This window comes from Pteropus vampyrus, unplaced genomic scaffold, assembly GCF_000151845.1.
Source record: "Pteropus vampyrus isolate Shadow unplaced genomic scaffold, Pvam_2.0 Scaffold459, whole genome shotgun sequence".
Taxonomy (NCBI): Eukaryota; Metazoa; Chordata; class Mammalia; order Chiroptera; family Pteropodidae; genus Pteropus; species Pteropus vampyrus.
Window position 1 is genome coordinate 434680 of NW_011889240.1, and position 23649 is coordinate 458328.

Here is a 23649-nt window from a genome sequence, read left to right on the forward strand (position 1 = left end):
GTCCTAATTACAAAGAAATTAACACAGCTTTGCTCTGCTGGACTTCCAGTTCCCCGAGGGCAGTTCTCTAGTTGCCCCCGTATTTCCTAATGCCCGGCAGTTTCCAGCGCCTTAGACGAGGTGAAGTCATTTAATTCTCATGCCCCTATAACATCTGTAACATTATGAGTCCCATTTTACAGGTGGGGAGACCGAGGCACAGGAATATTAACTAACTTGAGCATGCAGTACTCAAAACATTTTTCTTTAATGAATTAATAACTATTGGTTAAACCGCCTCCTCCAGATAGGGTGTTTTGTAGCTCTGGAACACGGTGCTACACAAACTTTTCCTAAGCTTTTTGTGCACCTTGTGGGAGTTTTTCCTAAGAAAGCCCCACCCCCCCAAGCAGGCAATGGCGCGTCCCTACTTTGTGTTAACCTCCTCCCACGATATCCAATGGCAGACAGCTGCTTAAGCCCCTCCTCCTGCAGCAGCCAACGGCCTGCAGCTCTATTTTAAGCCCCTCCCCCGGGAGCGAAGGCTATCAAATGACCCGCCGCCTACATTGATTGGGCCTTCTGTCTCGTGGTACCCAATGGCCTTCCTTCCACACAAAGCCCCGCCTACTGTGGCGGCCCATGGCCCGCCCCTCTGCCCTAGGCCCCGCCCAGAGAAGCCTTGCCCCTTGCCTCTTCTCTCCCTGAGCGCCTGTTTCACTCCTTCCCCCTTTCCCCTTTCACCTCCCATAACCTCCTCCCACTTCCATTAAGCCTCTGGGTCACGCCTCTTGGCTTTAACCGTTATCCAATCCCGTTAACTTGCTCTTCTCCAGCCCCTCTTCTCATTGGTCCCCACGCTCCTCTATCCCCGCACGTGGTCCTGAGCGACGGCGTCTCCCACCTGTGACCGCTGGAGGGCGGGATATCCGGCGGCGCGCAGCCCAATAAGCACGCACCGGCCGGCGGCCCAAGCGGCCGCCCCCGCCCTCTTCGTTCCCCGCTCCCGCCCCCGGCTTCTCCTCCCGCTGCTGCTGCCGCCGCCGCCGCCGCCGCCGCCGTCGCCGCCGCCGCTGCCACTGCCGCCGCCGCTTCCTGCGGCCTGGGCTTCCCGCCGCCAGCATGCCGCACGCCTTCAAGCCCGGGGACTTGGTATTCGCCAAGATGAAGGGCTACCCGCACTGGCCGGCCCGGGTGAGGCCGCGCGGGAGACGTGCCAGGCGGGGGGGTGGTGGGGGGTGGGGCAGTAAGGGACCCTGGCCTGGGGGACCCGCGCACCAGGGGCCTGGGGGGACCTTGAGCTTGAGGGACCTTCGTGCCTGGCGGTCTGGGGGTCTCGGCCCTGAAGTACCTGCACGCTGGGTAGTCTGGAAGTCCCGGGCCTCAGGGGCCCCGGGGACGAGGGGAACCCTGGGCTTGGAGGACTTTGGGGGACTGGGGTCCCTGGGCCTGGGGCACCTGCGCGTCGGAGGCCCGGGAGGACCCCAGACATGAGGGACCCGCGCGTCGGAGGTCTGGGGGGTCCCGGGACCGACGGACTCGCGAGACTTGAGGTCTGGAGGTCCCGGGCGTGCGGGGGGCCTGCACGTTGGGGGTCCCAGAGCTCAGTGATGTGGGATTTGAGGAACCTTGGGGCCTGAGGGGGCAGGGTTCAAATTTGAGGAAGGTTGATGAGTGTGTGGGGAGAAAAGAAATGGGATTTGAGGAGATGGATCAAATTGGTGGGAAGGGGGAGCCTCAGACTGAAGGACTTGGTTGGGGAGGTCATGAGAATCCAAGTTTTGAGGGGCTGGGGGCCCAGGGCCACGTGTGAGGATGGCTAGGGATGAGGGGCGCAGTAAGGGATGAGGGGCGCAGTAAGGGAGAAAGGTTGAGGGCCAAGTCTGAGGGAGGCCAGGGCTGGGGTGTTGCTTATAATGTCACTGGACTTGAGAGGACTTGATCTGATAATGCCCGGAGCATCAGGGACCAGAGTATTAGAATAAGATTTGTTTGGGGGACAGCCCACCCAAGAGCCTGGTGGAGGAGGCTGGTTGGGGCATGGAGTGGAGGGAGAGCTTGGAGTGGGGTGGTCCTCCCAATGCTTGAATCAGCGACCAGCCCCTCATGGGGGCTCTAGCCCAAGAGAGAGAGAGAGCATCTGAGGGAAGGGGATTGGGCCAAAGGGACTTTGGGGATCCCCTTTGGAGGAAGCTGGGACCCAGATAGTCTGAGCGGTCCAAGTCTGAAGGGTAGTCCTGAGCATGGGGTCCCTTATATCTGCAGAGTGGAATTCCAGGCACTGTCCGGGGCAGGCCAGTGAGGAGGAGGGATCCCCCTGTCTTAGGGCTAAAGCTGCTCAGTGCTGAGGTTGGTGGAATAGGCACAGTAGGACTGAAGGAATTTGGGGGGTGGGGGTGTGAGGCCCAGGAAGCAGCAGGGGGCAGTGGAAGTTTCGACTGGAGTAGAAGTGCGGGCATTGCTTGGGCTGTTCCCGTCGGATGGTTGGAGATTTCAGCCTGGACCCTCCCTCCCCCTGGGTGGAAGTGAGCAGAAGGGTATCACTTGGAGCTGGGGGTTTGGGTGCAGGGAGGCGGTCACAGCATGCCGGGAGGGGCTCAGGGGCCACTGATCAGGCACCCTGAGAGCAGTTGGGTGCTGGTGCTGCTGCTAGGTTGTGTGCGCCGCAGGCTCAGAGGTGGGTCGTGGGTGAGGCCAGAGCGTAGGATGACCTGGAAGGCATGCTGGGCTGGGCCTCAGGGTGATGGAGTTTGGGGATGCTCCTGCGTGGGAGTGGGATGCTTGGGATGGATGCCGGAGGCCCACAGCCCTGGGCTAAGGACTTTGAAAAGTAGCCCAGAGAACTGAGGAAGGAAGCAGGGGGAGGGGGACAGGGAAGATCCCAGCAGCCACCAGGCTTTGAGGAGGATGGTAAGGAATTAATGGGACCAGAGGATCTGCTCTAACCTGATCTGGTCACGTTATTTTTTTGGAGGACACCAGAGTGATGAAACTTTATGGGCACTTCCCTTCTTCCCAGAGTACCAGCTTCTCCTTCTCCGCCCCCTCTCCAGCCTGCTCTCTTAAGCCCTGAACGTTTCCAAGCACCTGATTGGAAGTGAAGGGGCCGCTAGCCTCCTGTGGGGAGGTGACTGACAGCTGCCGGAGCCCATGGGCCTGTAGGGAGAGGGTGGGACTTCCTGGATGCTCAGGGCCTGTCTCCTGCAGCCCACCCCCCATCCTCTGCATCCTTGGAACTGCCAGCTGCAGCCTCTGGGAGACCCGACCACTGATCCCCTCTTAGCTGGAGGGTGTCCTGTGGGAGGGTCCTGGGAGTTCATGGAAGCTGAGCTTGGCTGCTTCCTCTGGCTGCTCAGAGGACCATTTTTGGCTTTGCTCAGGTGAAGCACCTATCTTGGGGGCAGACAGAGCACCCTGGTGGGGGAGGGGACAGGTATGCAATGCGGGGGTGCACAGAAGACTGCAGATGCCTGCCTGGAAGGGATGCATCTCCTAGGTTGAAAGCTCCCCTCCTCCTGGCATGCTTTCCCTCAAGTGACTTGTCTGACTTCTGGGTGGTTTCTTTGGTCAGTGGGTAAAGCCACCCCCTCACCGGTCTCTCACTGCAGATTGACGATATCGCTGACGGTGCCGTGAAGCCCCCTCCCAACAAGTACCCCATCTTCTTCTTTGGTACACACGAAACGTAAGTGTCCCTGCCGGGTGTGATTATTTTCCCCCTGGTGCCTCCCGAGGTGCCCGGGCTTACCCAGGACTGGCCACGGTTCCTCCCTCCAGAGCCTTCCTGGGACCCAAGGACCTCTTTCCCTACGACAAGTGGAAAGATAAGTACGGGAAGCCCAACAAGAGGAAAGGCTTCAATGAGGGACTGTGGGAGATCCAGAACAACCCCCACGCCAGCTACAGCGCCCCTCTGGTGAGTGCCTGCGGGGGGGAGGCTGGCGGGGCATCTGCGAAGGCCGTGCTTGTGTGTGCTGGGGACCAGAGGTGGCCGTCGCGCTGGGCCTCTGGGGTAGGGATCCAGCCCTGGGTGCTGCTGATCAGTCGCACGTGGCGATGTTGAGCCTTGTCCCTGGCCCCTACCCCCTCGGTACCAGCAGCCCCCGCCCCACTCCAGTCACGACCACCAGGCATGTCCTCGGACATCGCCTGGCATCCCCTGGGTGGGGCGGAGGGGTGCAGGCTCACCCCTGGTGAGACCCACTGCTTTAGGATTAGCCTGAGTTTATAACTGTCGTTAGAGCTCTCATAAAACCTTTTGTTTTCTAAGGAAAACTTTTTTTTTTTTTTTTTTTTTCAGCAAAATCCCACACTTCTGCCATTACTGCCAGAGTTTAGACTCAGAAAAGGGCAGCGCTTAGTAATTGTGAGGGTTCTCGCTTAGGTGGGAAAAATATGCCAAGAATCAGAGGTGACATCTCAGAAGAGAATTGGTGTCTGGAAACATTCAGGGGAAGGAAAGGATCTAGAAAAATCGAAGTTGAATTCATGAAAAGTCCTGAAAGGCCGTGGAAGGATAGCAGAAGGGTGCTTGCTTTGGCTGTTTCGGGGTGAGATGCAGATCAGGGGACCCTGGCCAGGAGATCTCTGCTCCGCTGTGAATCACCGCTTTTGGGGTTTCTGTGGCTGGTGCAGGGAGGCAGAGTAGCCTGGCCTCAGGTTGGCCGGAAGTGAACTGACCGAGAGGGCAGAGCTTGGCCGCTGGGGAGGAAGAGCACTTCCGGCAGGGCCCATGTGGGGGGAGGCGGGAGCTGCAGAGAGTCTGGTTTGTGCGCTCGAAGGACCGGGTGTTTCTGTAAGGCCTGGTCCTGCTTGAGGACTTCGGGTCTTGAGATGGTCTGGGTGTGCGTCTTCTGCGGCTCCGTCTGCCCGCTGATCCGGCAAGGCGCTCCTGTAGCGACACCTGCCACGTGCCACATGCTGTTCTGGGGACCAGGAATCCACGATGACTCAGACACACTTCTTGCTTCTCAGGAGCTCACAGCCCAGAATTCGGGGTTCTCTCAACAGATGGGCCAGGTTCACGTTTGGTGCACGTTGGAGGCGCTTGACTTTTACCTCCCGTGAAGAGTCTGGGAGACGGTCCCCCTGCTTTGATGCCCCGTGCTTGCATGTCCCCACCTTGGGTAAAAGGATCGGAAGATCTTTAAGGTAGTTGAGTCTCATGAGATCGTTTTCTGGCCCCAGCTCAAGTTCCGTTTAGTTACGTCCTGAGCATACTGTCTCCTGGTGAATCATCGCACCGTTTAATATTTATTGCACACCCACAGCTTGCTCAGGACAGCGTAGATGCCTGCCCTCGAGGAAATAAAGCTCAAATGATGTGATCTCGACATTAACACAGCTCCGTACAGACTCCCCATGTTGAAAAGTAGCTCTGAGTGTGAGAGCTTTTCACTGCCGTTTGGGTCTTTAACCAGTCTGTGCCTCCAAGTGGAGCATCAATTTAGAATGCGGATTCTGGGCCCCAGCCCTCAAGGTTTGGGTGTAGTTTAGGACTGAGGCCTGGGAACCTTGGGCCGTTTCTTCCCACACATTATCCTAGATGCTTCTGAGGGAGCCAGTCCACAGGCAGGCTTTTAGAAGCATCACTTTATGGGTACCTAAGCAGTCTCTTTTTTTCATCCTTGAAGTTCGCAGTTTATTTTTACATTTCGAGTGGGAATACAGACCCGTGGTACAGAATCGGGAAGGTATGAAAGGGACACGCAGTGAACAGTTCGTCCTGCTTCCCAGTCACTGTGTTCCCATTTTTCTCGAGACGGGCACAGCTACCAGTTCCTTGTACATCCTTCCAAGAGTCTTCATGTAAAATCCTGTGTCGCTTTCTTTTTTAAAGCTTATAATTCTCTATGTTATTCCCTCAATAGCATATCTTGACCAATGGTTCACGTCATTACACAGAGAGCAGCCTCATTTTTTCCCTGTTTTATAGCTTTATTCGGCAATCAGCAGTTAGTTCTCATCCACGTTAACTGTAGATTTTTTTCAAAGTGGTGACAGGCACGTAGAGACCAGCGTAGAGCTCGTTCGGTGAACCCCCGTGCTGCACCTGGCTTCAGTACAGCGCATTCCTTAACCTTTGGCACAGATGGCTTTGTCTAGCCTGGTTTCGGGGTGCACACCTGAAGTCCCATCTCCTTCATGGCCAACGTCCGGACCTCTTTGAGGGCCCTAGGGGCATGCTTCTTGAAACCCACTCGGTGAGTGCGCTTGCAGACACTGGTGGTATGTTCTCTAGTCACCACCTTGGTGACGGCGGAAGGACCCTTAGCACCACCCTTCTTTGTGGGAGCCGCTCTGCAGGGGCCCATTCTTTTCGACAGCCTTAGCTCAGCTGGTGCTCCCACGAGGAGTGTCCGGCAGGGCCTGTTCCCACATCCCTGCCAAGCTAGGAGGTGAGAAGTGGTATCTTGGTGTGGTTCCAGCGTCGTCTTTGGGCCCACATGGCAATCTTGAGAGTGGGTGGCCCGGTGGCATCTTTTCCATTGTGCAGATGAGCAAACCGAGGCCCAGAGAGTTTGCCTGACTGCCCGGAGAGACCCGGCTGGAATCCGAGACCTCTTAGACCCGGACCAGGGTATTTTGATGTTCAGGGCCAGATCACCCTCTGGGGACCGTCCCCGGCCCCACACGCTCAGTGCCAGGGCACCCCTCCTTGGTAACCAAAATGTCTCTAGACATTGGCAAATACCCCACCTCCCCCGGGGGACAAAAATCACCCCTGGTTAAGGACCACTGACCGAGAAGGATTCCAGTTGGCGCATCCTGGTTACTGACATGGAAAGAGGTGAGGACACCTGCCCCAGGGCCTCAAGCTCGTGGCAGCTGAGCTGGGCCCGAAACCCAGGCCCCCTGCCTCCCGGGCTGAAATTCTTTTCCTTCCGGCTCATAGAAGCTGCGGCGGGGGCACGAGGAGGAGGAAGGCCCAGAAAATAACCTCCACACAGTGTGACCTGGGGTGAGCCCTGTTGTGTGGGCGCCTGGTCCTGGGTTCGCGGCCTGGCTCTACCATTTGCTCACTGTTGTACCTTGGGAGTTGCCCCCACCCCTCTGAGCCTCAGTTTCCTCATCTAAAACAGAAGCCCATGGTCGCACCAGCTTCTCTCAGGGTCACGGGGAGAATCCAGTGGGCAAATCCGCAGCCGGTACCCAGCACAGTTACGCGCAGGTGCGAGGCAGTAGCTGGGAACCAGGACAGGCTGCATTTGACCTTCCCTTTCTACCTCAGCCACCACCAGACCCGTTAAGACGGTGAGAGAAATGAGTGCCTATCTCAGCCACTGGGTATCGGGATGATTGGGTTTGGGGTTGGCTGGCCCTCGGCTTTACTTCCTGGTTCCCTTCTGTGTTGCCAGCGTCCCTCCCTGTCCCCCAGACTTCTCCACGCGGATCGGATTTCCCAAAACTTTGCAGGCAGGCACTTAGGTCCCATGGGCCAAGCCCAGATCAGAGTTCTTGGCTTCACCCACGAGCACAGTGCAGGGCAAGTCACTTACCTTCCGAGAGACTCAGTTTCCCTAGTGGTGGTCCACGGCCAGTCTCTTGAACGGGTCGCAGAGGCACAAATCAGAAGTGAGGAGGGTTGAATGAGCACCAGCTGTGTGCAGGGCCTGGGCTTAGCGGCCAGAGCGGACTGTCTTCATCCTGGCTCTCTCACTCACTTGCTGTGTGATCTTGAGTTGTCACACTGCCTTTTTCTTCACCTGCAAAATGAGGATGACAGCTCCCGCTCCTTACACAGAGAGAAATGATCAGCTCGGTGTCTGGTGGCTCTTACTTGACTGACGCTGGCTCTTACTGCCATGATGCTGACCCTTCCCCCTGCAAAAGATCCTTGGACTAGCCGGTTAGTCACTTACTCGCCAAGTGACAAACGGGATAGTACCTGCCTTTTCTACTCACCAGGGACGCCCCCCCCCGCCCTGGAGGGGAGGTGATAGAAATCCACCATGAAGACGTGATTCCTCTAACGTTTTTTGCTTGGGGCTTGACCTCTTTAGTGCTGTGCATTTTAATCTTGTCAAACATACAAACGGGGTGCCGCCCTGCTTTAAGGGCCCTTGGTCACAATGACTCAAGGGACACAGGAGGTGTTTGGCGCTGAGCTGCGAGGTCCTGTCAACGCCTGGTTCTCATTTTTGTCGCTTGTTAGAGATTGTGGTGAAGGCTGGCGCTCATGACTTTGACTTCTCGGTGGGGGACACCAGTGAGCGTGGAGTGGGGAGGAACGGGCTGAGTCCCCTCCCCCGCCCAGCCCAGCTCTGGCACCCACATTTCCACCCCCTTCTGTGCGTTTCCACTGCGATGTGCTGCCGAGATCCGGCCGCAGCCTCTGTCCGGCCGTGCGTGACCCCTCTCCCCACCCCCGTCGGCCATGCTGACCCCGCTTCTCCCTGCCCCTCACTCTGGTCCCACATCGTGCGGCCCCAGAGGCTTCTCTCGAGTCCTCCTGTGCCCTTTTGGTCCTTGCTTTTTCCTCGTCCAGCATGCATGCCCTGCTCCGATCTATTGAACCTCAGCTGTCATCAGGCCAAGAGAATGTGGCTTTTTTTGGTAATGTCCTTTTTAAAAATTGGGATGCAATTCGCATAACAAAAGTTATCATTTTAAAGCGTACACTAGAGTGGTTTTAGTGTGTTCGCAGTATCGTGCAACTGTCACTACCATCTGATTCCAAAACATTCCCATCACCCCCTAAAGACACCCCCTTTCCATCAGTAGTCACCTCAGTTCTTTCTCCCAACTAGGAACTGCTAATCACCTTTCTGTTTTGATGAATTTGCGTTTTCTGGACGTTTCATACGAATTAAACTGTGCATTCGACCCTCGCGTCTGGCTTCTCTCATGGAGCGTGTTTCAGGGTCCGGCCGCGTTGTGGCAAGTGTGGGTGCGTCACCCTTTTCTCTGGCTGACTGACTAGTGCTCCGTCCTGGAGCTACCTGCACTTGACTCGTGCCTCAGTACATAGACATTTGGGTTGTTTCCAGAGAATGTGGTTTTTAAGAATCTCAGTCTCTCTCTTTTTTAAAAGAAAAACAAATTCATTATTTAGAAAAGAAGCACACACCGCGAAATAACCCTGTCAACTTTCACGCACGGGCTTGGCCGGGCACCCGGGGAGAGGTGGTGGTGCCCCCCGTGCCATGCTGTCACTGCGTTTACTTGTCTGTCTCCCCATGAGACTGTGAGCTCCCCGGGGGCAGGGACCCCGTGTAATTCGTCCCTAGCCCCAGCACGGGGCCGGGCACGCAGTAGGTGTTCTGTGACGTTCCTTAGGTATTGACTGAGCGATGCTTGAATACGACCAGGACCAGTTTCCTCTCACAAACATAGAACACCTGAAACAAGTTTAAAAAGACCCGAGAAATCTGCTCGGTCCCCTCAGGCCGCGCTCACTCTTGCCTGATCCTGACCCTGACCCTGACCTGGACCCGGCCTAACCCCCCGACCCGCACACCCCTCTCTTGCTGTTTGCTTCTCCGTCACCACTCCCGGGGGCAGGGACCGTGCCCGGTTCACATCTGTGCCCTCACCACCTACCTGGCATATGCTTGGCACCCCGCAGCTGCTCACAGATGACGCGTGTGTAAATGAGCCTGGCAGTGTGGCTCGCACACAAGAAGCGCCATATAAATGTTTGCTATTTTTGTGGCTGTCACTGTCTGGGCATTTGGCGTAAAACAGAAATAACAGCCTTGAAGTTCAAGCCCAGAGGTATTGCCTTAGGTTAAGTTCCTCCTCTTAATTATGAGAATAATAAAAATAATGATAAATAATGATAATAATAAGCAAACCTTGATGGACCTCCTGCCAGTCTGGGCACTGTCCTGAGTGCATCAGACGCCACTCGTGTCTCATCCCTGCGAGGCCAAAACGCTGGCGTACCCGTTGCTCCAGTGTGGACACGGAGGCACAGAAACGTCCAGGCTTGGGCCGTGAATCCTGCAGCCTTTGCCTCCCAGCCCCCACCACACGTCTGCCCATCTCGGCCTCCCCGTCAGTTCTCAGGGCTTTCTGGACCTCACTTCCCCCAGTAGGAAAGCGTGGAGGCTGGACCCTGACATTGAGACCTGCCGCCGGTGGGTACTGTCCCCTGGGTTGCCGTCCTGGTCGGGGAACCCACCCAAGCCTGAGAGTGACTCAGTCTTTGCTCCCCACCCCCTAGCCGGTGAGTTCCTCTGACAGCGAGGCCCCCGAAGCTGATCCGGCAGGTGGGAGTGAGGACGACGAGGCCCGGGGGGTCATGGCTGTCACAGCTGTGACCGCCGCAGCCACCAGCGACAGGATGGAGAGCGACTCGGACTCGGACAAGAGCAGCGAGAACAGTGGCCTGAAACGGAAGGCGTCAGCCTTGAAGGTAGGCGTGGGTAGGGCAGGGCAGGGCAGGGCAGGCGCCCCTGACCTGTGTGGGGCGCTCTTGGCCTGTCGGGGATCGGCAGCCTACTGATGCGCCCTTCCCAGCTCTTCCTCCTCCCACCCCGAGGTGGCATCTCGCAGCCTACTCTCCCTCCCTGACTTTTTTTTTTAAGTGTGCATTTTAACCCATTTCCCGTTTAGAAAAAAATGAGTGCAACTCGCTGCCAGCGTTAATTTAATTTTACATAAACGCTCTTTGAGGCCGAAGCATATCTGTTTTTTAACGTGAAAATAAAATATAAAAACTGTTCTTGGAGTTATTTCTAAACAGTTTGTCGCTAATCCTAATGTAACAAATGTGTGCGTACATCGCATTCATCAAACGAATCTTCGGCTGACAATCGAGAACGATGTTAAATTAACAGCACGTGTCGGAACGCTACGTTTTCTAGGATTTGATATTTTCAGCGATCGAGCATTGCTGTATTTTGTAACTGGAAATACCACTAGTGGAAACAGAATGCTGTAAACAGAACGATGCCATTTGTTTTCAAAGAATACCCGTATGTGAGAGCGATGTGAAAATAATAATGAACGCGAGATAGTTCGTGGCAGACTTTGGGGGCGTGGTCAGGACCGGCGTCCGTGAGTTATCTCGGGGCAAACGCTGCAGCTGCCAGCGAGTGTTCTCGGGCCAAATGGGAAATGGGTTTAAAAAAATTGAGGTTTCATTCATATACCATGAAATTTGCTTTTTCAAAGTATATATAATTCAGTGGTATTAAGTACATTCACAGAATTGTGCAGCCGTCACCACTGTCTAATTCCAGTATATTCTACCACCCCCAAAATAAGCCCTGTCCACATTAGCAGTCACCCCCAGGCCCCTGCCCAGCCCCTGGCAGCCACGAACACACTTCCCGTCTCTGTGGACATGCCCGTTTGGGACATTTCACATTAATGGAATCACACACTGTGTGGCCTTTCGTGTCTGGCTTCTCTCACTGAGCTTCGTGTGTTCAAGTTGTAGCGAGTCAGTGCTTCACTCATTTTCATGGCCGAGTAATATTCCAGTGTGTGGACGGACCACGTTTTGTCTACACACTCGTCTGTTGACGGCCATTTGGGTCGTCTCCATGTTTTGGCCACCGTAAATAATGCTTCCGTGAATGTCAGCGTGTACGCTTCTGTGTGGATGTCTGTTTCCAGTTCTGTTGGATGTATTTTCTTTCCTGGTTTTATTTTTCCTCCTCTGCCTTTTGACTGCTTCTAAATATTCAAGTGCAAAATAAAAGGACCAAGACCTCGCAGCAAATTGTTTTGATAGAGTAAGGCGTTCTTTTTATTATTTTTAAAAATAATATTTGCTATTGGTTACAGTGACCGTAAGCCATGCTCATTGTACATAAGCTTAGAAGAGGCATAAAACAAAGAAACCAGTTGAAAATACCCTTGCTGTCTGAGGGGATTCTGCGCCACTGGCTTTAGAAACATCCTGATGTGTCTCGGTGCTCAGTGTGCCTCGCACGGGTGTGTGCGTGCACGTGCGCAGTACAGATTGGCATTACGTACATACGTACAATATGTCTCGTGTTTGTGCCCCATCTGATATTATGAGCATTTTCTTATCATTAAATTTTTTAAGACGTCAGTGGTTGAGGAAGTAGTCTATGACGTGGACGAATCCTAATCAGTGTGTTATTAAGATTGTCGGGCATTTGGTTTTCCTCGCAACTTTTTATGATTTATACCTGGTATCGTCTTTTAAAAGTCCCCGTTATTTCTGTCGTTAGAGAAGTTAAACAGAAATTTGTAGAAAACGAACACCCCCACGCCCCTTTAGAGAGATCACTATTTATAGGTTGATGATATATTCAGATATATTTGCCTAACTTTGCATTAAGCAAGTATAAGGTTTTATTATAATACTTCTTAACAGCGCTGGGGAGGAATTTGAAAGACCTTGTCACACGCGACCCTGCCACACTGACATCGTCGGTGCTTCATTCCCCAGTCCGTGGGGGTGCGGTCTTCAAATTCATCTTCTCTGATGGCCGCATGGAGGGTCTCTTTTTGTCAGGGTTTGACGCAGACCCCTGCCACCAGCCCTTGCGGGGCGGGGCCCTGCGGCTGGGCACGGCCTGCCTGCCACCCCGGCTTCCTTTTCCTCTCTGGCCGTGCCAAGCTTTCTTCCACCCCAGGGGCTTTGTGCTGGCTGTTTCCTCGGCCTAGAAGGCCCCCCACTGGTCTGGTCCTGGCCCCGGCCCCGGCCCCGCAGGCGTTGCGGTGCTTTCCCCGCCGGCCCCTGCAAGGCACCGCCCACTGCTCTCCACAAGGCTCGCTCCTCGCTCAGCTCCCTAACGCTTCCGGTTCTCCTGATGAGAGAGAAGTTGCGCTGAGGTAGAGGCCTCATCCCTCAGTGGCATGTCACCGAGCATGACAAAGTACCCTAGACCGGGGAGCTTAAACGACAGACATTTACTCGTAATTCGGGAGGCCAGGTGTCTGAGATCCAGGTGCTGGCAGGGCTGGTGCCTCCTGAGGCCTCTGTCCTTGGCGTGTAGACGGCCGTCTCCCTGTGTTCTCACGTGCTGGTCCCTGCGTGAGTCTGTGTCCCGATCTCGTCTTACAAGGACGCCAGTCATACTGGATTAGGGCCCAGCCCGGTGATCTTATTTGAACTTAATGACCTCTATAAAGACCCCATCTCCAAATGCAGTCACATCCTGAGGTCCTGGGGGACGTAATTTAGCCCATGACACTGTGGCCTTGGGAGGGGCAGGGACGTGCTTGGGAAGCAGTGCTTAAGAGAAGGAGCGAGTCTCGGCTGTGGCAGAATAGAAGCTGCGTGCGTCAACAGATGCCACGATAGGGACGCTGGCTGTGACTGGGCGCAGGTGCGTTTCTGAAGCTCAGGCCTCTGCCGCCTCATCCTTCCTGAGAATTCTGAGTTGGCTTCGTGGGGCGGGCATGCGCCCGTGCATCCCCCCCTGAGCCTGTGTTCAGGGTCTCGTGCCTGCATAGATACGTCGCAGTCTTAAATTTCTTTATCGAGGTGAAATTCTTATAACCAAAGGAACTATTCTGAAAGGTACAGCTCGTGGCGTTTACCAGTTCACAGTGTTGTGTGACCACCATCGCTGTTTCCAAAACAAGTGCAGCTGTGTTTTTCTGGGGAAAAGATCTCTGGTTTGTTTTTTTTTCTTTCTCTCTCTCTATCTCTTTTTTTAACCTCAGTAAAATATACATAACGTGAAATGTACCGTCTTCACTATTTTTAAGTGCACAATTCAGTGGCATTAGCACATTCACGTTGTTTCACCTGTCCCCACCGTCCGTCTCCTGAACTCTCTCGTCATCCCAAACTGATACTCTGTCCCCATGAAACACTCACTCCCCTCCCCTCCCCCAGCCCCTGGCCCCACCATCTACTTCCTGTCTCTATAGATCTGACTCCCCTAAGGAGCTCCTATGAGTGGGATCACATAGTATTTGTCCCTTTGTGACTCACTCATTTCACTCACTCATTTCATCTCAGGGTTCAAGATCTCTGGTTTTTGTCAGATTCTAAAAGGGTCACTACTGCCCCCACAAAGGTTCCTGAAGCTCGGCCCCGGGCCGAGAGGGGTCAGAGGGCAGACAGCTCTGCCAGGTGCATGGGCCTCGGGTGCTGATCGGTTCGGGCTGCTCCCCTGCAGATGTCAGCCTCCAAACGAGCCCGGAAGGCTTCCAGCGACCTCGACCAGGCCAGCATGTCCCCGTCCGAAGAGGAGAACTCGGAAAGCTCGTCCGAGTCAGAGAAGACCAGCGACCAGGTGAGCAGGTGGTCAGCTCCTCGGGTGGATGCACGGGCGGGGGCCGAGCAGCGGGCGGCCGGGGGTTCCTGCTCACTCCCTTCTCTCCACCAGGACTTCACCCCTGAGAAGAAAGCCGTGGTCCGGGCTCCACGGCGTGGCCCCTTGGCAGGACGGAAGAAAAAGGTAGAGGTGTTTTGGTTTTCTGTTCTCCATGCCCGCCTGGGAGACACTCCTAGAGCGTCTCTCCAAGGTCACCAGCCACTGTCCGTGGTTAGAGTCTGGTCCCTTTTGGAGGAGGACGGGTCATGGGCTACTAGGAGACCCCAGGGGACTGCTGACTCCCACCTCTGGCCTCCATGATGGCCTCAGCCCGTAGTTTCCGAGCGGCACTGTGCAGAGCATGTGCCTGGTCAGGCGACAGCCTGGCTGCCACTGCTGGGGTCCCAGTCCCGGCTGTGGAAGGGAGCGAGGCCCTCCTGGGTGCCCGTGTGAGGGAGAGAACATGTGGGTGTTGTGTGTGTGCGTGTACGAGCATGTCACGTGCATGTACGACTGTGTTGTGTACATGCATCATGTGTTGATGTAAGCATGTTATATGTGCTTGTGCACGTATAAAGATGTGTGGTGTGGGCATGTGTACGAGCATGTTTGGCCCGCGTGAGAATCACGAATCAGTTGTGTACGAGCCTGTGCGTTAGGCACTTGTATGAGTGCACGAGCACATCTGTGCACGCATGTGTGAGTATGTGTTACATGTCAACATGCGTGCATACACACAGTGCGCCCAGGCGAGCCGGGGACAGAGACTGTGCAGGAGAGCAGCTCATGCGGTTGGCTCTCCAGGCAGGATGTTGTGGCCTTAATGAGCCCTTGCCACCGGGAAGGCATCGCGTGTGTCATCTGCCCCCGCGTCATCTGCCCCCGTACTCGTCCAAGTGGGGAGTTACGCACGGTGACCACGGTGCAGGCTCAGGCCACTAAAGGCACAGCCAGGGCTGCCTGTGATTCTCGGCCTGAAGGAAGCGTTTCTGATTTAGGGGGTGCGGGTTCTTGCGGGTCAGGGGCTGCAGGGGGCACTGGGCCTGCCCTCACTTCTGCACCTCGGCCTCTCCCAGAAGCCGCCCTCGGCCTCCGACTCAGACTCCAAACCAGAATCCGAAGGGGCCAAGGGAGAGCCGGCGGCCGTGGCCAGGTCGGCCTCCTGCTCCTCCTCGTCGGCCTCCTCGTCATCCTCCTCGGACTCGGACGTGTCGGTGAAGAAACCCACGCGGGGCAGGAAGCCAGGTAGGATCGCCGACGCCGGCCCTGAGCCGGTGCCCGGGGGCCCTGGCGTGCCTGCAGGACGGCGCAGAGAAGGCCACCTCGTCCTCCCTTTGTCCTCCCTTTTCATAGCCGAGAAGCCTCCTCCAAAACCCCGTGGGCGGAAACCGAAGCCCGAGCGGCCGCCGAGCACCTCCAGCAGCGACAGGTAGCGATGGGCGGGGCCGCGGGAGGGCCTGGCGCGGTCGCCCTGAGGACGGCCCCGCTGAGCGGCTGCTCCCGCAGTGACAGCGACGAGGTGGACCGCATCAGCGAGTGGAAGCGCAGGGACGAGCAGCGGCGCCGGGAGCTGGAGGCCCGCAGGCGCCGGGAGCAGGAGGAGGAGCTGCGCCGGCTGCGGGAGCGGGAGCAGGAGGAGAAGGAGGAGAAGGGGCGGCGGCGCGAGCAGGCGGAGCGCGGGGACGCCCTGCGCGGGGGCAGCGGGGCCAGCAGCGCCGACGAGCTCAGGGACGAGGACCAGCCCGTCAGGAAGCAGCGCGTCCGGAAGGGCCGGGCTCGGGGGCCGCAGTCCTCCTCTGACTCGGAGGCTGAGGCCGAACTGGACAGGGAGGTGCGTTTCCGCCGGGTGGGGTCTCAGGGCCGAGGGGGCCATGTGGGCGGGCGGTGGCCCAAGGGGCTTCTCCCTAACGGCCGCGCCTTCGGCCAGCTCGTCTGCCCACGTCTGCTGTGCTCTGGACGCTGTTCTGGGGACTGGGGTGCGCCCCGTGGAGCCGGGGGCCCGGGGGTGCGCCCTTGGAGCAGCGGGTGGCGCCCGGAGACTTCCACTAGGAGGCGCCGAGCCCCAGGGCAGGGGGTGTGGAGGCACCAGGACGGGCTCGGGTGCTGCTTGGCTGCACAGCGTTCAGTGCTCAAGCGAAGGAAACACGGAGGACCCAAAGCGCGGGCTGCACGGGTTTCCATTTTAAACGGGACAGACTCCCCCTCCCCCCAAAAAAAAGCTGTTGAGAAGGTGATGCTTACATAGAAATCTGAAGAAGTAGAGGTGATCTGGGAAGATATTTGGGGGATAAGCAGCCTGGGCTGAGTGCACAGCCCGTGCAAAGGTCCTGGGGCAGGACCGGGCCTGGCGGGTTGGAGGGGCAGCGAGGAGGCCTGTGTGGCTAGAGCAGAGCCAGGGGGCGGGGAGGGGTGGGGAGGGCAGGTCGTGCAGGGCTGCGTGGGCGCACAGGGGACTTGGGCTTTCACCCAGGGGAGATGGGGGCCCGGAGGGCTGTGGACGGAGGCGGGGCCTGACTCAGGGCCACATGTGTTCTCTGGCTGCTGTGGAGGGACACCTTGTGGGATGAGCACGGAAGCAGTTAGGAGGACTGTGCTGCTGACCGTGGACAGTGGTGACCATGAGGAACCCAGTGGTTCTGTGGGCCTGGCAGTTCCCTCTCACCCTCGTAGTGCAGTCTGACCTGAATCGAAGGGTCTCACCTCCCAGGCCCATCATGTTCTGGACAGTTCTGGACAGCTTGGGCTCCCACTTGCTGTGGGGATGGGGGAAGCCGGCAACACCCTGGTCTCCCCTGTAACACTCGCTTTCGTCTCAAAGGGGGAACCGAGTCCCCCGCCACAGGAAGCGTCCTGCTCGGCATTGGCAGGTGGAATGTACGGGCCTGCCCGCTGTTGGGTGGTCCTCTCAGGGCCTGAGGAGCTGCTGCTGGGGTCGGGCTGGACCTGGGCGGCCTTCTTCCGATCCCATCCCGTCCCCCAGCTCCCAGCAGTGCAGAAGGGGCGGCAGGAAGTGCCGTGCTGGATCTCCAGGGGGTTCGGGTAAGCCCCCACCACTCCAGCTCTTTTTCGCTGCTGCTGCAGGCAAAGAAGTCAGCTAAGAAGTTGCAGCAACAAAGCACGGAGCCCGCGAGGAGACCCAGCCAGAAGGAGAAGAGAGGGCGCCCCGAGGAGAAGCCCCGAGCCAGGTCAGCACCCACTCGGCCTCTCCTTCCACAGCTCCCCAGGGAGCCCTGCCTGTGCCACGCCGGTCCCAGGCCCTCAGCCTCCTGGGGACCGTTCACCCCTCATGGGAGGGGCCTGGCTTCCAAATTCCGCCTGGGGGACAGGCCCAGCTGAAGTGTTCCCTGTTCCAGTACTGTGGGCCTCGAGTGGCAGGCTCCTGGCCTCGAGTGGGTGGGGCCAGGGATGCTGCTCAGACCCCCGCAGTGCCCAGAGTGACCCTGTCCCAATGTCAGCAGGGCCGAGTGGAGGAGCTGTCCCCCAGGCCAGCAGGTCTCAGACTTTTCAAGTCCGAAGCCCACCAGTGTGGGGGGACAGCTCTTCTTGCCGTTTTTAAGTACTGTCCGAGCCATCGGGTAGAACCCACCCACCAGGAACTTGGCAGCAGACCGTCGAGTAGAGTGTGGGTCTGGGCCTGGGCCTGTGGTGGCGAGCGCTGCCGGCGTCTCCTGGCGTCCAGTCGAGGGCATTTTAACATCACTCGCCAGGTTTTACGTACTGGCTACTAATCCTCAGCCCCGTGTGAAAACAAAGGCGATTCTGGGATCTCACGTGGTTTGGTCGCCCCAGCCAGAGGAAGGGCTAACATCTGTGGTCGCCTCAGGCGCCTGCCCTAGACCAGGTCACCATGGCCCCGACCCCTCCTCCCAGCTTTTGGGGCCTCCGAAGATTTCCTTCTGCAGCCTGGGCCTTGGTAGAGAGGACGGTGGTGGCCAAGGCAGGGCAGCCTCATGGATGGGTTGGTCCGAGGTCTGAAGAGGATGATGATTCTTCACAGGCCCGCGAAGGTAGAGCGAACCCGGAAGCGATCAGAAGGGTTCACACCAGAAAGGAAGGTCGAGAAGAAGAAAGGTGAGGGCTCAGCTGCCCCGGTCGCCACCCAAGGTCTTGCAGCCTGAGGTCGCTGGGATCGGGTCGGGGAAGGTCGCTTCTGTCACCACTGCAGCGGTCAGGCGGGTCTTCTGGCCACAGCTGGTGTGGGGGCCTTCACCGCCCACTCAGGCCCAGGACACGTGTTTTCTCCCTTGGCCCCAGAACCTTCCGTGGAGGAGAAGCTGCAGAAGCTGCACAGCGAGATCAAGTTCGCCCTGAAGGTCGATAACCCGGTGAGACCCTCCTGGGGGCCGTGGGGAGCCACTTCCCCTGAGCCGAGCAGTCCCCCCACTTCTAGAGCCTCCTTAGAAGTCTCCAGGAACCAAGGCAAATCGAGAGTCCCTCCCGGTGGGGGTCCTTGTTTCCATTATGTGTCCCGCAGCTGAAGGACATCCTGGGGTGCAGTGCTCGGTGTTTCCACGAGGTGGCGCTGTGGGCAGGCTCCACGTGTCCTTCTTGCCATCCCTAGGGTCCCATGTCACACAGCCCTCCCTGCAGGGAGAGCCCTTGGGTGTCCTTCCACTTGTTGGGCCTCCTAGGTGCTGTCCTTCCTCACTCTGTTCCTTACCCCCCACCGTGCAGGACGTGAAGAGGTGTCTGAACGCACTGGAGGAGCTAGGGACCCTGCAGGTGACCTCGCATATCCTCCAGAAGAACACGGATGTGGTGGCCACGTTGAAAAAGGTGCGACGGAAGCCTGAGGTGGGCGGGGCTGGGGGTCGGAGGGTCCCGGCAGGCCAAGGTCTGCTCAGGGCGTCCGGGTTCCTGGCCAGTGGGTTGGCTAGCGGGAGCTCCAGTGTCCAGGGGAGGTGCCATGGGGATGGCAGCCGGAGGGAGGGCCTCGGGCCGGGGGGCGAGGCCAGTGGCGCTTCCTGAGCCAGGGCTCTCGGTGGCTAGATCCGCCGTTACAAGGCCAACAAGGAGGTGATGGAGAAGGCCGCGGAAGTCTATACCCGGCTCAAGTCGAGGGTCCTGGGACCAAAGATTGAGGCCATCCAGAAGGCGGCCAGGACCGGGGCCGAGAAGGAGCGCACCGAGGCGGAGAAGGCCGAGGCGGCGCTGGGCGGAGAGGACCCCCCCTCGGAGAGGGCGGAGGATGAGGCCAGTGCCGGTGAGGAGCTGGGCGCGGTGGGCCGGGCCCCTCAACCCAGATGGCGGGGGTGGCGTGGCCTGTCGGTGTTCTCTGGGCAGGCCCGGCTCTGTCCCCGAGGCATCTGGGGCCTGGTGCACGCACACGCTTACGCTGCCGGTGGGCTCGGGGCACTCAGCCAGGTAGAGGAGGGGGCCGGGCGTGTGCAGGCTGGGTGTGCGTGAGCTCTCCTGGGAGGCACAGGCCTTGGGCTGCACCCAGAGGGCCACGGCTGGGCTGAGAGGAGGAAGAGGACATCTCTGGCAGAGACAGTGGCCTCTGGGAGCAGGATTGTGTTTCTTCCTGCTGGGGTCACCTGGTCCTGATGACAGGTACTTGGTTGGAGCAGCCCCTCAGACTGGCATCAGGTTGGCTTGGCTAAAGCTTCAGCAGCCTGAGGGACAGCCTGGAGGAGGTGTCTCCCTATTTCTGTCCCAGCCTCCGCCACTCATTTACTGCCCCGCCCCCCCTTCTTCAGGGGCCTGGGCTGGCCGTAGAAACACGTGCAGCCAGCCCTGGCCTGATGGAGCTGACAGCCCCCATGTGACTGGGAGGCACAGAGGTGGAGGTGACTGTAGGTGCATGGGGCCAGGGACCGTATGGAAGGTTGAGGGTCCCCTGTCCCAAAGCCAGCTCGCTTTCTTGTTCGTTCTCAGCGGGAAGGGTCAAGGGTCCCGGACAATAGCCCCACAGTGTCCCACACGCCTTGTTCCCTGTCCCCCAGATCTCTCAGCCTCAGTGAATGGCGAGGCCACATCCCAGAAGGGCGGGAGCATGGAGGACAAGGAGCAGGAGGAAGGACAGAACTCGGAAGAGGGGCCAGTGGGGGGCTCCTCCGAAGACCTGCTGCACAACGAGTAAGTGTCAGCAGGGGCTGTGGTAGTCGGGGTGACTTCTAAGAGGGTGCCCTGATATCTGACTTGCTCCCAGTCTGCTGCTCCTCCTGGGCAGGGTCCCGGGGACTTTGCCTTGACGTGTTGGCCTGCCACTCCCCGGAGCAGCTGACCCCAGGGCCTCTCTTGGAGGATGCTCTGGGAACCTGAGCTGACCGGGGCCGGGCGCAGGCGGGCTCTGTCACAGGCACTCTCGAGTCTGCCACGCAGCGACGCACAGGGCGCACCCACCGTGCCGGGCACGGCAGCGGGGGCGTAGGGCGTAGGGCGTTGGGCCTGTCGGTGGGGTCTGGAGCTGGGTGGACGGACCGGATGGCCGCCCGCTCACCGCCCCATGCTGTGCTCCGCCTGCAGCGTGCGGGAGGGCCCCGACCTGGATGGGCCTGGGCAGGACCGGCAGGAGCGTGAGAGGGTGCACGTGGACTCTGAGTCCCTGGACGACGAGGACAGCTGAGCCCCGGGCAGCCCGGCGGCCAGGCCCGCGCATCACGTAGGTGCCCGTGAGCCTGCCCACTCCTTCCCGGCTGCCCAGGGAGCCAAGAACTGTGGGGGAGATGCTGTGCTCTTTATTTGTATTCGTTCCTCTGGGTTTTTTTCTTGCCTAATTTCTGTGATTTCCGACCGACACAAAATGACTATAAAGGGTTTTTTTTTAATGAAAAAAAAATTACTTTTATTGGCTTGGTTCTCTGGCATTATTGGTGCAGCTAAGCTGAGACTGGGGAGAGGTCTGTCGCTGTCAAGGGCCTGTTTGGGGGCAAAGGTTTGAGGCCGCGGTGTCACCACGTAGGGTGGACGTGAGCTTGGTTGTAACGTTGCCGCCGGTCCAGCAAGGGCTGACAGGCAAGGAGCGGGGCGGCAGCAAGACCATCCCGCAAATAAAAAAGGAGAAATAAAACCCTCTGAACTTCACGGCTCAGGTGGAGGCTGTGGTTTGATCGTCCTGGGCTTGGCTGCCCAGGGCCCAGGCAGGGGGAGCAGAAGGGCCGGGCGGGCCGAGCCAGACGGGGTCCACCGTGTGTTCCCAGGAAGCCGCGGCCTTGCTCAGCCGCTGACTCGGCCGATCCCTGTCCCACCCAGGCTGCAGGTGGCGCTGGGACGCCTGCTGCCAGTCCCAGCTCGGCCAGTTCCGTGCGCTCGGGCCACGGAGTGTGCTCCGGGCCACCTGTTGTCCTCGCATGTTCCAAGAGCAAAGTGCTGAGGACGGGCCTCGCTGTGTGACCTTGGCCAGGCAGCACTCCCACCACTCTGGGATTCTCGTTCCTCACCTGGATAAGCGGTGACGTGATCCCAGCCTCAAAACTGTCATGTGGATTCAGAGGGGGGACGTGTGTGATCCCCTGCCAGGTGTCAGCACATGGCGGTTGCTGATTGAACAGTGGCCTTTCCTATGTGTCCCCATACCCTGGCCGAGCCCATCCATCTCAGCTGCGAGGGGGACTTCCTGAGCCCTGGCTCCCCGTCCCTGCCCACCCCTCCATTTGGTTTGGCTGGACTTGAAGTGACTTCAAGTCACTGTACTGGGTGTCTGGGAACGGCCGTGTTCTTGGTGTCACCACCTCGGATGACGTCCCTCGATGGAGACCGAGGGAGGAAAGGCTCAGCAGTTTCCCTAACTTGTTCCCGTGTCACACCGGGCGCCAGCACCCCCCACCCCCGCCCATGCAGATCCCCTCCCAGGCCCCCAGCAGGGACCTCTGAGGAGAGAGCCAGCCGCCTATCTTTGAGCTTGGAGCACTGGTCATTTCTGGGAACAGGGTGCAGCCCAGGGGTATTTTGATCGCCCCGTGAGGGATGTGGCCAGTTGGGGAGCTGTCTGGGCAGGTGTGGGCTTGATGCCTGGGCCGCTGGGGGTCTGATGCACGGCTTGCAGCTGGGGGAGGGCAGTGGCAGCGAGGGAGTGTCTCTTGGGTGGGCATCCTGAATTTTCACATGGCGGGGCCAGGGCGGGGGGCTTGGACCTCTGTGTCTGGGAAGGCGGAGGCGGTCGAAACCTCCCCAGACCCTGGCTGGTCCCCAGCCTGGGGTGCACAGCCGAGACCCCAGCAATCGTCGAGCGCATCTCGCCACGCACCCCCTTGGGCCCTGCTCCCTGTGGGGGAGCCCCGTTATCCCCCCATGGCTCTGGGAGCCACAGAAGTGCCTCTCCGGGACCCTGTCAAGATGGCTTCGCCGTGGCAGGCATGTGGGCGTGTGGAGGAGGTGGGAAGGGACTCGTTTTGTAGTCCATCCCCTCACTCCCAAACAGTGCAGTCCCCAAGGCGGGTGCTTGCAAAGCCCCGGGGGTGGGGGAGAGATGTGTGGCCACTGGCGGCTTTGTCCTCACGAAGCCCCCTTCTCTTGGCCACACCGGGGTCAACAGAGGCGGTGGGAGCCAGCCTCGGGATGGCCGTTCTGGTGCTAAGGGCTGCGGTGGATGCTTTCAGAATGAGGATGGAGCGGGAGCACCTGCTAAGCTGGCAGCCAGAAGCCCAGACTGTGGGCCAGGAATCCTCCCCAGAGATGGCGGGGCTCCTAGTGGCTGGTGCGGAGTGGAGAACCTTCTAGGCACATTTCATTTCTTTTTCCTAAAGGTGTGCTGGCTGCAGTGAAGGCTCTCTGTCAGTGATGGTCTTAGCAAGCCGGGGCGCCTAGGCCGGGCCCAGGGCCAGCCGTGCTCGGGGCAGAGAGGTGGGCGGGGTAGGCCCGGGACCGGGGAGTGGCACACTCGATGCGGAAAGTCCCTACTGCCCCGACCAGCACCAGCCAGACCACCCACTGGGGCCCAGAGCTTTGGGGACTTGGGGCTGGGGAGGCTCCACAGGGGACCTACAGCTGCTGCCCACTGGGGTGAAGGGCGAAGGGCCCCACCAGCCAGCTGAGCGGGGGCCTGTGCTGCACGCTCACCAGCAGCTGCTCCAGCCCCCGCCAGGCCTGGACGACGCCCGCATGGCTCTGGGCCAGGCGTTCAGCCGGCAGCTCCGAGATGGAGCCAGCAGAGGAGACGAGGCCGTAGAGCTCGCAGAGGCTGTGCCGTGCCCACCCGACCTGCTGCTGGAGTTCGGCAGGCAGACCCTGGAGGCCGGAGGCCAGGGTGCTGTAGGCAACATGGAGCTGCTGGATGAAGCCGCGGGCCCTGGACAGTGCGCCGGCATCCGGCACCTGAGCAGGAGAGAGTAGGTGAGCAGGGCCTGGGGGCTGGGAGGGGGCCACACCCCAGGAGCCTCGGCCCCCCACTCCCACCCCCGATCACACCTCCCGCTGCCCTCCTGGAGCCTACATGGCCTTTTCAGTCTGGAAAGAGCCCAGCAGAGAACTGATGACTCCGGCCGGGGCCTGCCGCACACTCCCGGGTGTGGGGTGACAGGCTAGGCGGGCGCCC

General features: G+C 58.8%; 2 protein-coding genes across 2 annotated transcripts in view; one reads left to right on the top strand and one right to left on the bottom strand.

Annotated features, from left to right (window-relative positions):
• The first annotated feature begins 996 nt into the window (after positions 1–996).
• HDGFL2 (HDGF like 2) lies at positions 997–20964 on the top strand. The gene is made up of 16 exons (XM_011381917.2): positions 997–1173; positions 3588–3664; positions 3757–3895; positions 10148–10339; positions 14037–14153; positions 14247–14318; positions 15251–15419; positions 15528–15603; positions 15681–16005; positions 17256–17359; positions 18172–18245; positions 18429–18499; positions 18849–18950; positions 19164–19377; positions 20120–20252; positions 20643–20964. The coding sequence occupies exons 1-16, from the start codon at positions 1102–1104 to the stop codon at positions 20740–20742; spliced, it is 2037 nt and encodes a 678-aa protein (XP_011380219.1). The 5' UTR covers positions 997–1101; the 3' UTR covers positions 20743–20964.
• Positions 20965–21863: 899 nt separating this feature from the next.
• Positions 21864–23649, bottom strand: part of PLIN4 (perilipin 4) — a 10083-nt gene continuing 8297 nt past the window's right edge. Inside the window, exon 7 of the mRNA XM_023524278.1 lies at positions 21864–23458. Within this exon, the coding sequence (XP_023380046.1) occupies positions 23097–23458 (362 nt within the window). The 3' untranslated portion in view covers positions 21864–23096. The remainder of the gene's footprint in view (positions 23459–23649) is intronic.

Bases quoted from the DNA above. Each gene is read 5' to 3' on its own strand.
- HDGFL2 (XM_011381917.2), top strand. From the start codon at position 1,102: ATGCCGCACGCCTTCAAGCCCGGGGACTTGGTATTCGCCAAGATGAAG. The intron at 17,360-18,171 runs GTCAGCACCCAC...GATTCTTCACAG, and splicing joins GAGGAGAAGCCCCGAGCCAG to GCCCGCGAAGGTAGAGCGAA. The intron at 19,378-20,119 runs GTGAGGAGCTGG...CCTGTCCCCCAG, and splicing joins GGAGGATGAGGCCAGTGCCG to ATCTCTCAGCCTCAGTGAAT.